Source organism: Anomaloglossus baeobatrachus, chromosome 1 (genome assembly GCF_048569485.1).
Source record: "Anomaloglossus baeobatrachus isolate aAnoBae1 chromosome 1, aAnoBae1.hap1, whole genome shotgun sequence".
Classification (NCBI taxonomy): domain Eukaryota; kingdom Metazoa; phylum Chordata; class Amphibia; order Anura; family Aromobatidae; genus Anomaloglossus; species Anomaloglossus baeobatrachus.
Genome location: NC_134353.1, coordinates 285,130,199 through 285,144,150, shown reverse-complemented (window position 1 = coordinate 285,144,150; position 13,952 = coordinate 285,130,199). Strand labels below are relative to the sequence as shown.

Sequence of the window (13,952 nt, the reverse complement as noted above, 5' to 3'; positions counted from 1 at the left end):
CGGACGGGCAGATACCCGTTTTTATAATGCAGGGACATGTGGCATCCTATCATACATGCCGTTGCTTCTCTGGCTAAAAGTCCACTTAGCTGTGTGTGTGTCTGGGATTGGCTGACATGCTGGCCCGCCCCACTACACGCGCGCGCGCGCGCGCTTAGGGAAGGAAGACCAGGAAAAAAAAAAAAAATGGCGATCGCCATTATCCATACAGCAGTGATCTGAATGCGCTGTTCCCGCACACTATACACTGAAATTTCATAATAGTGTGAGTCACAGAGTGACTTACACTATTACAGCGGAAATCCAGCTAGTAATTAGCTTGGCTTTTTGCTGCTAGAACCGTTCTCGAATGTAACTAGAACTATCGAGCTTTAGCAAAAAGCTCGAGTTCTAGTTCGATCTAGAACAGCCCCCAAAATCACTCGAACCGCGAACTGGAGAACCGCGAACCGCGCTGAACGCTAGTGAACATAGCCTAACAGCAACTGGCTCTAATAGGGCAATAGGGTGCATGTTACAATGAGCCCTGGCGTAAAACAGAAAGAAGTATGGCCAAACTAAGAAATATTTACCCAGAACTGTTTCCCACACAAAGGTCACCTGTTATCAGCTCAAAAAATGCAAAAGTTTTTATTCTTACTTTACGCCACTGTTCCCCTGAGTATTCCAATTTTGGAAATATCTTATACGGTTTAAGAGATCTGGGCTTTTTTTGTCAAATGCTGGTTCTTATGGTCTTTACGAAGGTGGTGTGGTTTATCGTCTAATAATGCAAAGCACCCTTAAGACACAACCCAGAGAATAATAAAAGTAACACCCCCTTGTAAAGAGCTTAAAGGGAATCTGTCACCAGGTTTATAACACCTAGTCTGAGAGTAGCATAACATAGGGGCAGAGATCCTGATTCCAACAATGTGTCACTTACTGGGCTGCTTAGTGTAGTTTTTAGAATTTCCTGTTGATTAAACATTGATTTAATCATTAGAGGACTACTTGGCCTGCTGCCAGATAGTCCAGCATAATCATGAGTTCTGTATTGTATAACTGCTAGATGTGCAGCAGAGAAAACATTGATTTTATCAAAATGACAGCAAACAGCTCAGTAAAAGACACACCGCTGGAATCAGGGTCCTGCCTCTATATTAAAATACAGAGACACCTTCTCAGCTCCTATGAGAAGTGACTTTCCACATTATGAGATACTTCTCTCATTGACATACAGCATACTTTAGTCTCTTTAGACTTGTTCAACTACTAACAGGGACAGGGATCTCCTTGTCCTCACTTTTCAATTACGCCTTTCCTCCATTCATGTTAGCTCTTTTTAGTCTCTTGCACAATACATGTATACGTATCCCCTTGTCTTGTAACGATCGAGCTTACTGTGACAATCCATCTGACGGTCCGGTTTTGATAAAGGCCATCTGGCCGAAACGTCGAATTTGTGTTATATGGACTATATACAGTATATTATTGTGCTCCTTTTTCAATAAAGCAAAAGAATGAATCAATATTTTCGTTTTTTTTCTCTTTTATGGGGTGCATTGAGTGACGGAGTTCTCACTCCTTATACTGCCTCTATATTATGCTGTTTCTCAGATGTGGTGGACTGAAAAATGACTAAAAAACAAAAAGGAATACTCAAGGGAGCAGCAGGAATAAAACAAACAAAAAACAGAATTTTGAACGCTCCTCATCACAGACGTGTATAACGCATTCATCATATGATTGTCTCCTTACTCTACCTTAGTGGTTTTCACTTTCACCTTAGTGAAAAAGCTCATCTTGGACCTTTCATAATACGCCTACAGTCCAGCTCTCAACTGTGGACTTTAAGGGTATGGGCACATATAAAATACAAAAACATGCATTGTTACTTGAATGGGTGAAATACGCGGCAAAAGCAATGATAGAATTGATTGTTCAAATCCTTCAGGAAAAAATAAGCAACATGTGCATGAAAATTCAGACATCTCCTTCACTTTTTCAGTACTTGTAATGTACAGTTTTTAACCCTTGGAAAAAGAGGGAAAAAAATGTTGCAAACACACAAAATCGGTATTAATATTTTTCTTTTTAGTTTAAATAATTAAGAGTGTGGCCTGTTGTGATAGCAATATGAAACTGTCACGGGTATGTACTGACTGAACAAGAGCAGACTCGAGACCCTGCGCTGTCCCTTATCTCAGAGGTAGGCTTCATGGTAGCCAGGTCTCAACCCCCAGTGAGACTCTGTCTCATGTCCGAGCCCTGATCTTACGCACCCACCCTGGGAGCGGGCTGGAAATCCAGTAACAAAATCACACAGAAAAGACACGGACAAGGAGGAACAAAAAAACTCGTACACACTGCACTCAAAACACAAAGGAGAGACAATGTGTGTACAAGGGAATAAAGCAAAGGGTAGGAAATAAAGACACAACACCTGAACTTTCAAACCACGCAGAAAAGCAACTGTAGATCACCATGAACTGGATAACCACAAAGACCGAGATCGCTGAAAGTATATCCGGCGACCAGCAACATGATCCAGAACCTTATAAAAGCTGAAGGCGGCTGTGAATGGTCATTAGCAGCCTGAGCTCCTAGCAACCATTCACAAACCAACAGGGATTAACTCCTGCTGTACTGGGGAGCAGTGAAGAAAAACACAGCCAATGCCTGTGACAGGCTGTGCAACTAAGAGATCTCAGGTTGCTTGTCAGACTCTGTGGTGTGAACAGAGTCCAACGCCGCCATGACACCCAGTGAGTGCAAAGCCGAACAGAGCTTGACAGAAACCTTAAAAGTTAAATTATACAGGTATATACAATGCAAAACAAATTTTAAAAAGAAAAAAATTGTAGAAATATATTTATTAAACCATGTAGAGTTTGAAGATTTTTTTTTTAAACCAAAATCATTAAAAAAGCAGTTTGTCACTTACGTCGAGGACAAGCTCTCGGATTGTTTTTATGTAAAGGGTCAGATAATCCTTTGCATATACCTCCTTCATGGAACTTGGTATTGAAAACCAGTTACTTGCGATGGCCGCCTCATTTTCATTATTGCCACTCCACACAATAATACAAGGGTGAGATTTCAGTCTATTAATCTGGAATAGCAAAACATCACATTTTTTGCAGTAAATTATTATTTTAAACTAGAACATACAATCTTTTAATGCCTAACAGTGTGTTGTCTGCCGGGTGCTCGGGTTCGGCATATTGCGGATCGGATAGACAGATTGCTGGGTGGGGCTGGGGAAAACCCAGCGGTCATGGTGCACATGGGTACTAATGACAAAGTTAGAGGCAGGTGGAAGGTCCTTAAAAATGATTACAGGAAACTAGGAGAGAAGCTGAAATCCAGGACCTCCAAGGTGGTGGTTTCAGAAATACTACCGGTGCCACGAGCGTCACTAGAAAGACAGCGGAAGCTTAGGGAGATAAATACGTGGCTTAGAAATTGGTGCAGGAAGGAAGGGTTCGGGTTCATGGAGAACTGGGCTGACTTCTCAGTCGGGTACAGGCTCTACGGTAAAGACGGGCTGCACCTCAATGGGGAGGATGCAGCTGTGCTAGGGGAGAAAATGGTCAGACAGATGGAGGAGCTTTTAAACTAGGATCTGGGGGGAGGGAGTGGGGCAAATAGGGGGATAGATAGAGCAGATAGAGACAGTGAGACGGTAGGGGTCAATGAAGGATTGGGGGGATGGGACATGCAAGGAACGTAGAGAGGCTAGGAGTAATAAAGGTGTTAATAGTATTAAATGTCTACTGGCAAATGCAAGAAGTCTTGCAAACAAAATGAATGAATTGGAGACCCTTATGTCAACCATGGATTATGATGTGGTGGGCATTACGGAAACCTGGCTGGATGAAAGCCATGACTGGGTGACAAACATACAGGGTTATAGTACATTTAGGAAGGACAGGAAAGGCCAAAAAGGTGGTGGGGTGTGTATATTTATCAAATCTAACCTAAAACCTGTGTTGTATGATAACATTGGGGGGAACTGCAACAATGTAGAGTCAGTATGGGAAAATGTACATGGAGAGGGGAATAATGGAAAAATGCTAATTGGAGTTTGCTATAAGCCTCCTAACATACCTGAACAAATAGAGGGTGAAATGCTGGAACAAATTGAAAAGGCAGCTAATAATAATAATCGAGTTCTTATTATGGGGGATTTTAACTATCCAGACATACAGTGGGACATAGAATCTTCTGGTTCTGCTAAAAGCTGTAAGTTCTTATCTACTATTCAAGACAATTTCCTCTCTCAGATGGTAGATGAACCGACAAGGGGAGATAATTTGCTAGATCTGGTCCTGTCAAATAGACCGGATACAATTTCAGATCTACAAGTCCAGGAGCACTTTGGCACCAGCGATCATAATATGGTAAGCTTCAACGTAATATTCAATAGGACATTTCAAAGGGGAAATGCTAAAACCTGAAATTTTAGGAAAGCTGATTTCAACAAATTAACCCCTTCACCCCCGGCCACTAAAACACCCTAATGATCGGGCCATTTTTTGCAATTCTGACCAGTGTCACTTTTACAGGTTATAACTCTGGAACGCTTCAACGGATCCTGGCGATTCTGAGATTGTTTTTTCGTGACACATTGTACATCATGTCAGTGGTCAATTTAGGCCGATATTTTTTGCGTTTATTTGTGAAAATTTAGGAAATTTTGCGAAAATTATGAAAATTTTGCAATTTTCAAACTTTGAAAATTTATGCCCATAAATCTGAGAGATAGGTCACACAAAATAGTTAATAAACTTTCCCACTTGTCTACTTTCCATCAGCGCAATTTTCGAAACAAAATTTTTTTTCGTTAGGAAGTTAGAAGGGGTCAAAGGTCATCAGCAATTTCTCATTTTTTCAACAAAATTTACAATAGAATTTTTTTTAGGGACCACATCACATTTGAAGTGACTTTGAAAGGCCGAGGTGACAGAAAATACCCAAAAGTGACCCCATTCTAAAAACTGCACCCCTCACACTGCTCAAAACCACATCCAAGAAGTTTATTAACCCTTTAGGTGCTTCACAGGAACCAAAGCAATGTGGAAGGAAAAAATGAAAATTTTACTTTTTAACACAAAAATGTTACTTTAGCCATAAAATTTTCATTTTTACAAGGGAGAAAAGAGAAAGTGCACCCTACAATTTATTGTGCATTTTCTCCTGAGTACGCTGATACCCCATATGTGGTAAAAATCAATTGTTTGGGCGCATGGCAGAGATTGAAAGGCAAGGAGCGCCATTTGAATTTTTGAACGCAAAATTAGCTGCACTCATTAGCGGACGCCATGTCGGGTTTGAAGACCCCCTGAGGTGCCTAAACAAGGGAGCTCCCCCACAAGTGACCCCATTTTGGAAACTAGAGCCCTCAAATAATTTTTCTAGATGTTTGATGTGCACTTTGAACCCCTGGGGGCTTCACAGAAGTTTATAACGTTGAGCCGTGAAAAGAAGAAAACATTTTTTTTTACCACAAAACGGTTGCTTCAACTAGGTAGCTTTTTTTTTCACAAGGGTATCAGGAAAAAATTCACCATGAAATTTATAGTGCATTTTTTCCTGAGTACAGCGATACCTCATATGTGGTGGAAAGTAATTGTTTGGGTGCATGGCGGGGCTCAGAAGAGAAGCAACGCCATTTGACAGCAAAATTGGTTGGAATTATTAGCGGACGCCATGTCACGTTTGGAGACCCCCTATGGTGCCTAAACAGTGGAGCTCCCCCACAAGTGACCCCATTTTGGAAACTAGACCCCTCAAGGAGTTTATCTAGATGTTTAGCGAGCCCCAAGGGGCTCCACAGAAGTTGATAATGTTGAGCCAGGAATACAATTTTTTTTTTCACCACAAAACTGTCACTTGAACCAGGTAGCTTTTTTTTCCACAAGGGTATCAGGAAAAAATGCACCATAAAACGTATTGTGCAATTTCTCCTGAGTACGCAGATACCTCATATGTGGTGGAAAGTAATTGTTTGGGCGCATGGCGGGGCTCAGAAGAGAAGGAACGCCATTTGACAGCAAAATTGGTTGGAATCATTAGTGGACTCCATGTCACGTTTGGAGACCCCCTATGGTGCCTAAACAGTGGAGCTCCCCCACAAATTACCCCATTTTGGAACTAGACCCTCTCAAGGAATTTATCTAGATATTTGGTGAGCCCCTTGTACCCCCAGGGGCTCCACAGAAGTTGATAACGTTGAACTGTGAAAATTATTATTTATTTTAACCACAATTTTTTTGCATCAATCAGGTAGTTTTTTTTTTTTTTTTACAACGGTATCAGGAAAAACTGCGCCATAAAACGTATTGTGCAATTTTTCCTGAGTACGCAGATACCTCACATGTGGTGGAAATCCAATTGTTTGGGCGCATGGCAGGGCTCAGAAGAGAAGGAACGCCATTTGACTTTTCAAACGCACAGACGCGGTGCACTGTTCGGCCGCTGCAGGACGCACGGACGGATGCGATACTAAAAATGTCAGGGATACGGAAAAAAAGTCACGCCAAAAATTGACCATGGATGCAGATACGTTATGTGCATCCCTGATCAGCACTTGGCGGGACGCACGGACGGATGCGATACAAAAAGCGTCGCAGATACGGAAAAAAGTCACGCCAAAAATTGAGCAGGGATGACTATCCGTTATATGCATCCCTGATCAGCGCTTGGCGGAACACACGGACGGATGCGATTCAAAAAGCGTCGGATACGGAAAAAAAAAAAAAGTCACGCCAAAAATTGAGCAGGGATGCAGATACGTTATCTGCATCCCTGATTAGCGCTCGGCGGGACGCACGGACGGATGAGGTGTAAAAATGGACAGGGGATACAGAAAAAAAAAAAAAAAAGTTATACTCACAGTACCCAGAGGATCACTGACCAGAAGAGCTGCAGGAGGAACAGATGGCAGAGAGATGGTCAGCTTTACAGGAGCAGCAGGGAGGACGTTGGGCAGATCAGCAGAATGCCCAGGAAGGACCCAGCGATGGAGGCAGATGTGATCGGGCCAGTTAAGACCTCGGACGACCCAGTGAAGACAGGTAAGAAGACGTCGGAGGAGAGCAGAGGGGGTGGGAGTGCAGGGGGGGGGGAGAGCAGAGGGAGAGGGGGGGAGAGCAGAGGGAGAGGGGGGGAGAGCAAAGTGAGAGGGGGGGAGAGCAGAGAGAGAGGGGGGGAAAGCAGAGAGAGAGGGGGGGAAAGCAGAGAGAGAGGGGGGAAAGCAGAGAGAGAGGGGGGGAGAGCAAAGTGAGAGGGGGGGGAGAGCAGAGTGAGAGGGGGGGGAGCAGAGTGAGAGGGGGGGGGAGAGCAGAGTGAGAGGGGGGGGGGAGAGCAGAGTGAGAGGGGGGGAGAGCAGAGTGAGGGGGGAGGAGAGCAGAGTGAGAGGGGAGGAGAGCAGAGTGAGAGGGGAGGAGAGCAGAGTGAGAGGGGGGGAGAGCAGAGGGGGAAGAGGGGAGGGCAGAGGGGGAGACCGGAGAAGGAGCTGCAGAAGCAGAATAGAGATAATGGGGGAGGCAGTCAGATCGCAAGGGGAGCAGATCGGGATGTCGGGGGGGGGGGGCATATCAGGGCATGGGGGGGGCAGATCGCAGGGGGGCAGAGGCAGGGGCCATCACGGGAGTGCGCAGGGGGCACCACGGGAGCGCGCACGGGCTGCAAGGTGAGCACAGTACTCACATGCAGCAAGAGCGGTGACCTCAGCTACGGCGGCGGTGGCAGCAGCAGCGGTGGCGTGGTACCACAAGTACCAGCCACTGCACGCTGCAGACATGTTGGGGGAGAACTCGCAGGCCAGCACAGGCCTGGGGAGGGCGGCCACCGGCAGATCAGACCGCCCCACTGCACACTGATTGGAGCGATTGCGCGTCATAGCACGATCGCTCCAATCAGTGCTGCAGGGGCGGGGGGGTGACATTTTAGAGCTCCGGCTATGATTTGTTGAAGCTGCTAGAGCAGATCATAGCCGGATCTCACAGTATCGCAGTAATTCTGGTATTATTTTTGCCGAAATTAGTGCGATGTGGTTGGCGGTTCAGATTTGAACAGCCAATCACATCGATCGTCGATAGGGGGTGGCGATGCCACCCCCCCCTGGGGTCAAGCAAAGGTCCCCTGCTGTAAGAAACAGCAGGGGACATCATTTGAAAGCCGTTGCTATGGCCACGGCAATCAAATGAAGTTTAGGCCGTAAAATTACGTCCCTGGTCGTTAAGTCACGTTAAAATAGGACGTAATTTTACTGCCCGCAGTCGTGAAGGGGTTATGGGAAGAGCTTAAAAGGTGTAGATTGGGACAAAGTCATTATAACTGGGGATACCGAACATAAATGGGGTAAGTTTAAGGCTATACTACTAGAGTCATGTAAAAAACGTATACCCTCCCGTAATAAAATGTCCAGGAATAAAAAGAAAGCACTATGGATAAATAAGACTGTACAAAGTATAATAAAACAAAAACAAAGGGCGTTTAAAATCTTAAAGGCTGAGAATACAGAAATAGGATTTCGAAGTATAAAGATATCAATAGGATATGTAAAAAAGAAATCAAACTAGCAAAACTAGCTACTGAAACAAAAATCGCCAATGACATTAATATAAATCCCAAAATCTTTTATAAATACATTAATGCCAAAAGGATAGTATCGGCCCCTTAAAATATAATAACATATTAGTTATAGAGGACAAACAAAAGACTGAGATATTAAATAGGCATTTCTCATCTGTGTTCACCAAGGAACTGACTGTGCCAGGGATCATTCAACAAGTGAAAAATCAAAGTTTACCACCCGATATAATTAAATTTAACACAAGATGAAGTACGCCTACGTCTGAGTAAATTAAACATTGACAAATCCCCAGGGCCAGATGGTATTCATCCACGAATATTGAGGGAATTGAGCTCCGTAATTGACAGACCACTGTATCTCATCTTTTTTAGACTCGCTTGTAACAGGGTTGGTGCCTCAGGATTGGAGGATTGCTGATGTGGTACCGATATTTAAGAAAGGTAAGAGGGTAGATCCAGGCAACTACCGTCCAGTAAGCCTGACATCAGTAGTATGCAAAGTTTTTGAGGGCATTTTAAGGGATGACATGCAAAAATATATTGCAGAAAATAATATAATCACTGACAAAAAAGCATGGATTCATGAAAGATAAGTCGTGTGTAACCAATCTGTTGGGGTTCTATGAGGGGGTAAGTGCAAACCTGGATATTGGTAATGCAGCTGATGTGATTTATTTGGACTTTGCAAAGGCATTTGATACTGTACCACATAATAGCCTTATACTAAAGCTCCAGAAGCAAGGACTAGGGGAAACTATATGCAACTGGGTAAGGAACTGGCTAAAAGATAGGAAACAAAGAGTAGTCATAAATGGTACATTCTCTAAATGGGCTATAGTCAGCAGTGGGGTGCCACAGGGATCTGGGCTAGGACCGATCCTTTTTAATCTCTTTATTAATGACCTTGTGGATGGGATTGAAAGTAAAGTGTCAGTCTTGCGGATGACACCAAACTATGTAGGATATTATAAACTGACCTTGATAGTACAATATTACAAAAAGATCTGGATAAGATGTCAGAATGGGCAGATACTTGGCAAATGAGATTTAATGTTGATAAATATAAAGTAATGCACTTAGGACGGAGTAATCCTATAGCTGCGTATACATTAAATGGAAGTAAACTTGGGACTACAGAACAGGAGAAGGACTTGGGTATTCTCATTAGAAATAAGCTGAGCAGCAGCACTCAAAGTCAAGCAGCAGCTGCTAAAGCAAACAAGATTTTAGGGTGTATAAAAAGAGATTAGATCCCGTGATCCCAACGTATTGTTACCCCTCTATAAATCACTTGTAAGGCCACATCTGGAATATGGGATCCAGTTTTGGGCTCCACATTTTAAAAAGGACATTCAGAAGTTAGAGTCAGTTCAAAGGCGGGCGGACTAGACTACTACAAGGAATGGAGGCCGCCCATATGATGACAGGTTGAAAAAGTAGGATTTTTGTGTACTCACCGTAAAATCTCTTTCTCTTAGTCTTCATTGGGGGACACAGGACCATGGGTTATGCTGCTGTCACTAGGAGGCTGACACTAAGTAAACAGAAAAAGTTAGCTCCTCCCCAGCAGTATAACCCCTGAGCCAGAGGCGGGCTCAATCAGTTTAGTGCACAAGCAGTAGGAGGAGAGCCAAACAATCCTGGATAAAAACAAGGTAAAAAAAAAAAAAAACTATGACGAACAGTCGTTTGACCAGTGACCTGGGAATATGGGCACTGGGGAAACAGGCATGTCATATATAACGAAAAGCACAAGCAGGGTGGGTGCTGTGTCCCCCAATGAAGACTAAGAGAAAGAGATTTTACGGTGAGTACACAAAAATCCTACTTTCTCTGTCGTTTCATTGGGGGACACAGGACCATGGGACGTCCAAAAGCAGTCCCTGGGTGGGAAGAAAACCATCACCGGAGATAGGAAGGAAGTCGCTTCCCCTTGCCGGGCTGACCCGGACCTACAAGCGCCTACGTTGTTACAGGTGTGCCATTGCCACCCGCAAACCTTACACCAAGACTGGCCTCTGCCGAAGCTTGAGTGAGAACCTGTTAGAAACTAGCAAAGGTACGCCGACTAGATCGGGTGGTGGACCAGAGGACCTGGTTGACCGACGTCCGGAGCCCAATCTTGCAAGGGTGCCCCTTGCTCGGTAGACCGCGGCGGAAGTCCGACCTTCATGCGATAGTCTTCACATATGGAGGAAAGGATCCATGTGATATTCAGGCCCTTTGCGCCGGCCTATGCTTCTTGGGAAAGGGCGGAAGAATGGACTGACAGTCGGTGTAACCAACAAAAAAATGGTGTCCTGCCGACACGAAAGACTGAGGGCTCGTACCAGCCCTAGAACGAACTATGCCTCTTTCAGGCTGAGAGGGGAGCCTAGAACCGACAAAAACGAAACCTAAAGTCCTCTTCTGGAAGGAAAGCCGAGGTGTCTCGGACAGAAATGAAGGGTTCTGGCTGGAGCCCCCCCCTTATCCTGCTGGCGGAGCGGAAAAAGGGGGAGAAAAGATTACGAGAGGGCTGTCCGCCCTAATGCCGTCTATAACAACCAGATGGCCACGAGGAGCCCACCTATCAAAACAGGTGGGAGCAGGGAAAAAAGGGGTACCCTGAGCAAACTCATCACTGGATTATGGTCCCACTTTTCTAGTGAACGATGAAAAACGCCGAGCCAGATGGACATTTCTCTGAGCGAAGGCCCTGATTGACGGAAAGTGACAAGTCTCTGAAGATGCGGTCCTCACACCACCGGGGGAGCTCTTTCCACGTGGAAATAACTCTTCGAGGGAACTGGATTCCAGGCCCTCCTCAATGTCTGTCATCATCTTGTTCACAGACCTGACCGAGCCAGCACCCGGGATCCACTGGTGAGGCCATGGAACCTGGGACTCCTGAGTCCTGGTAGACTAGAGGGGCCCCGACACGGAAGAATCTGGCGGTCTGGAAGGAGCCACGGGGCATCTGCGAGGAGATGAGTAAGGTATGCGAAACTATGCTCGCCTGGGCCACTCCCGAGCTATCGCCTGCCTAGGTCCCTCTTGAGAACCCTCGAGATCATGGAAAGCAGCGGGAAGATGCACGAGAGCCTGAACAGGCTACACGACCGGTCTTGGGCGTCGTCCTCTAGTCCGGAGCAGGTGGCGTACTCGACGCACCATTGACTTGAGAGTTGGATCGGAAGGCCAAAAGTCACGACTGGAGGTCTTCCTTCGCCAGAGATCTGGCTGTTGATATCCCTGTTGGAGCCCTTTACCTACGCGAGACCTATCGTACCGCGGAAATCGGCCGCCCAAACGTCCACGCTCGGGATGTGCTGCCGAGATTAGCGAATGAAAGAGCCCGTCCCAGAGCAAGAACCTCTTGGCCTCTTCTCTTGCCCTGACGCTCCCTGCGTCTTCCTGGTGGATGATGCACATCACTGCTGTGGCATGGTCCGACTGGAACCTGACTGGACAATACAACCCAGAGAAGAAATGGTAACCGGGCTAACCGAATGGCTCTGAGTCCGGAATGTTGAAGGGGAGACGACACTCTAGGGGTGTCCCTCGGGACCGTGCCGAGGAATGGTGGGGTAGCATACCCTAGTACGGGAGGCTGGTGACGGTTGATAATAAGCTCCAGAGGAGGAAAGGGAATCTTCCCAGGGATGGTTGCGAAGATTGGTCCTCTAGGAGGAAATTGGCCGGTCACCCTCGAAGACGGAACCTTCCTGTCCCCGTTCTTCAGTGTGTTCCGTTGGAGAGTCCGGGATGAATCTGGTATGTGCACCATCGCTAACACCGCCACAGGCTGTCGAGGACTCGCATAGCAAAAAACCGAAGGGAAAAAACGGGAGCGGGAGGCAAAGAGCCGCAGGACCCTGTGCCAGGAGGGAAACTGCTCCTGCGGGAGGAGTAGCAACCCTTGAACGGCTCGAATACCGTGCCTGAGGAGTGATGGACCGGGCCGGGTCTGGGAGGACTCCTTCCTGTAGCTCAGCTACCCTAGTAGCGAAAAGTGATGATGATGGTCTAAACCTCAAGGCGAGGGTCCTTGAAGGGAGACTCTGGGTCTCCCGGTCGTTCCTGGGCAGAGAGAGCCTGGGGATGCGTAGGGATCGTGATCCCTGCAAGCACTCTTAGAAAGCTGGGACGGTCCGCAGCCACGCAAAGCGGAGATGGCTGTTGTAGGGATAAAGGTTCCCTGACGAACCTAACGTGAGGGAACGAGTCCTGGTGCATCAGGGCCGATGCCGGGAAAGGGATGTACCCTTCCCTTACGTAGCCAGTCTACCCTGACGTAGCCTAGGGGATAAACTGGACTCGCCTATCTCCGAAAGGGCGATCCCGAGAGCCGGAAGAGAAGTCAGCGACTTCCTAGATGTCGAATCTGCGTTCCTGATCCCGAGTCAGAGCTCTCGACGGGTAGGTACCCTGATGTTAGAGGCTCAGGCCGTGTAGCGGGCAGACACCAGATTTTGTAAAGAGAGGGTACTCACTGAAGCTGATAACCAGTCCTGGATCGGCATAGGTGGAGCGCGGACCGCTGCGTAGAGTGTCCGTGGAGTCCCTGCGGAGCGTCACGATAGGGACGAGAAGCCAGGAGGAACCCAGGGGGGTCAAGTACAGGGTAGCGTGCCCCTTCATCACGGAGCCCTCTACGAGAAGGGGGAAGACAATATAAGGGACTTACCGCTGGTAAAAATTGTGTCCGAGGAATATCCGTGCTCACGCAGTCACACGGCGAACTGGATGTCCACTGAAAACCCGTAGGGGCCCCCACCTTCCTGTCTGCAAGGTGCCATGCCCCCTCTCTCCAGAGCCCTCTGGGGGAATGATAATGACAATAACACGACTTACCGCAGGTAAACGCCGTGTCTGGTTGCTGTCTGTGATCACTCAGCGACTCCAGTGTGGCATGCCCATTCTCACCGAGACCCCTTTTTGGAGAAGGGAATAAAGACGATGACTAGACTTACCGCTGGTAAACGTCGTGTATGGCAGTTGACTGTGAGCACGCGGTAACTCGGCGAGCTCTGGACGTCGTCTGAGCAGGGTCCGCTCCAAATGACTTAAGGGGGACCTGCGTGCATGGAGATAAGGGGGCTGTCCGTAGCCTTACGGCCTGACTCACCAATTCCAGCAGGCCTTTAGACATGCGCCAAAACATCCAGGTCCTGCTCGGAGTCCAGCAGAGGTGGAAAGCCTGGGCCATCACCCGAGAGGTCGGAAGACTGCCGGAGAAAAGGCAGTCTGGACCTGGGGAATAAGGTGGAAAACAGGGGGGCCACAAAAGACGAGACCTGTCGGGTCCGCTTCTAGCATAGGAAAGGTCCCTGGTACGAGACTCACCTCCCCGAGGGGATTGCGCTAGACCTATGGAAGGTATAACT

General features: G+C 46.9%; 1 protein-coding gene across 2 annotated transcripts in view; it reads right to left on the bottom strand.

Annotated features, from left to right (window-relative positions):
- The window catches only part of MANBA (mannosidase beta), a 124,381-nt gene that overhangs the window by 45,751 nt on the left and 64,678 nt on the right, over window positions 1–13,952 (bottom strand). The window contains exon 11 of one of the 2 annotated variants that reach the window (XM_075350655.1): window positions 2,927–3,094. The exons of the other annotated variant lie outside the window; for it this stretch is intronic. Coding sequence (XP_075206770.1) covers window positions 2,927–3,094 — 168 coding nt within the window. The remainder of the gene's footprint in view (window positions 1–2,926; window positions 3,095–13,952) is intronic. 2 annotated transcript variants of the gene reach the window in all.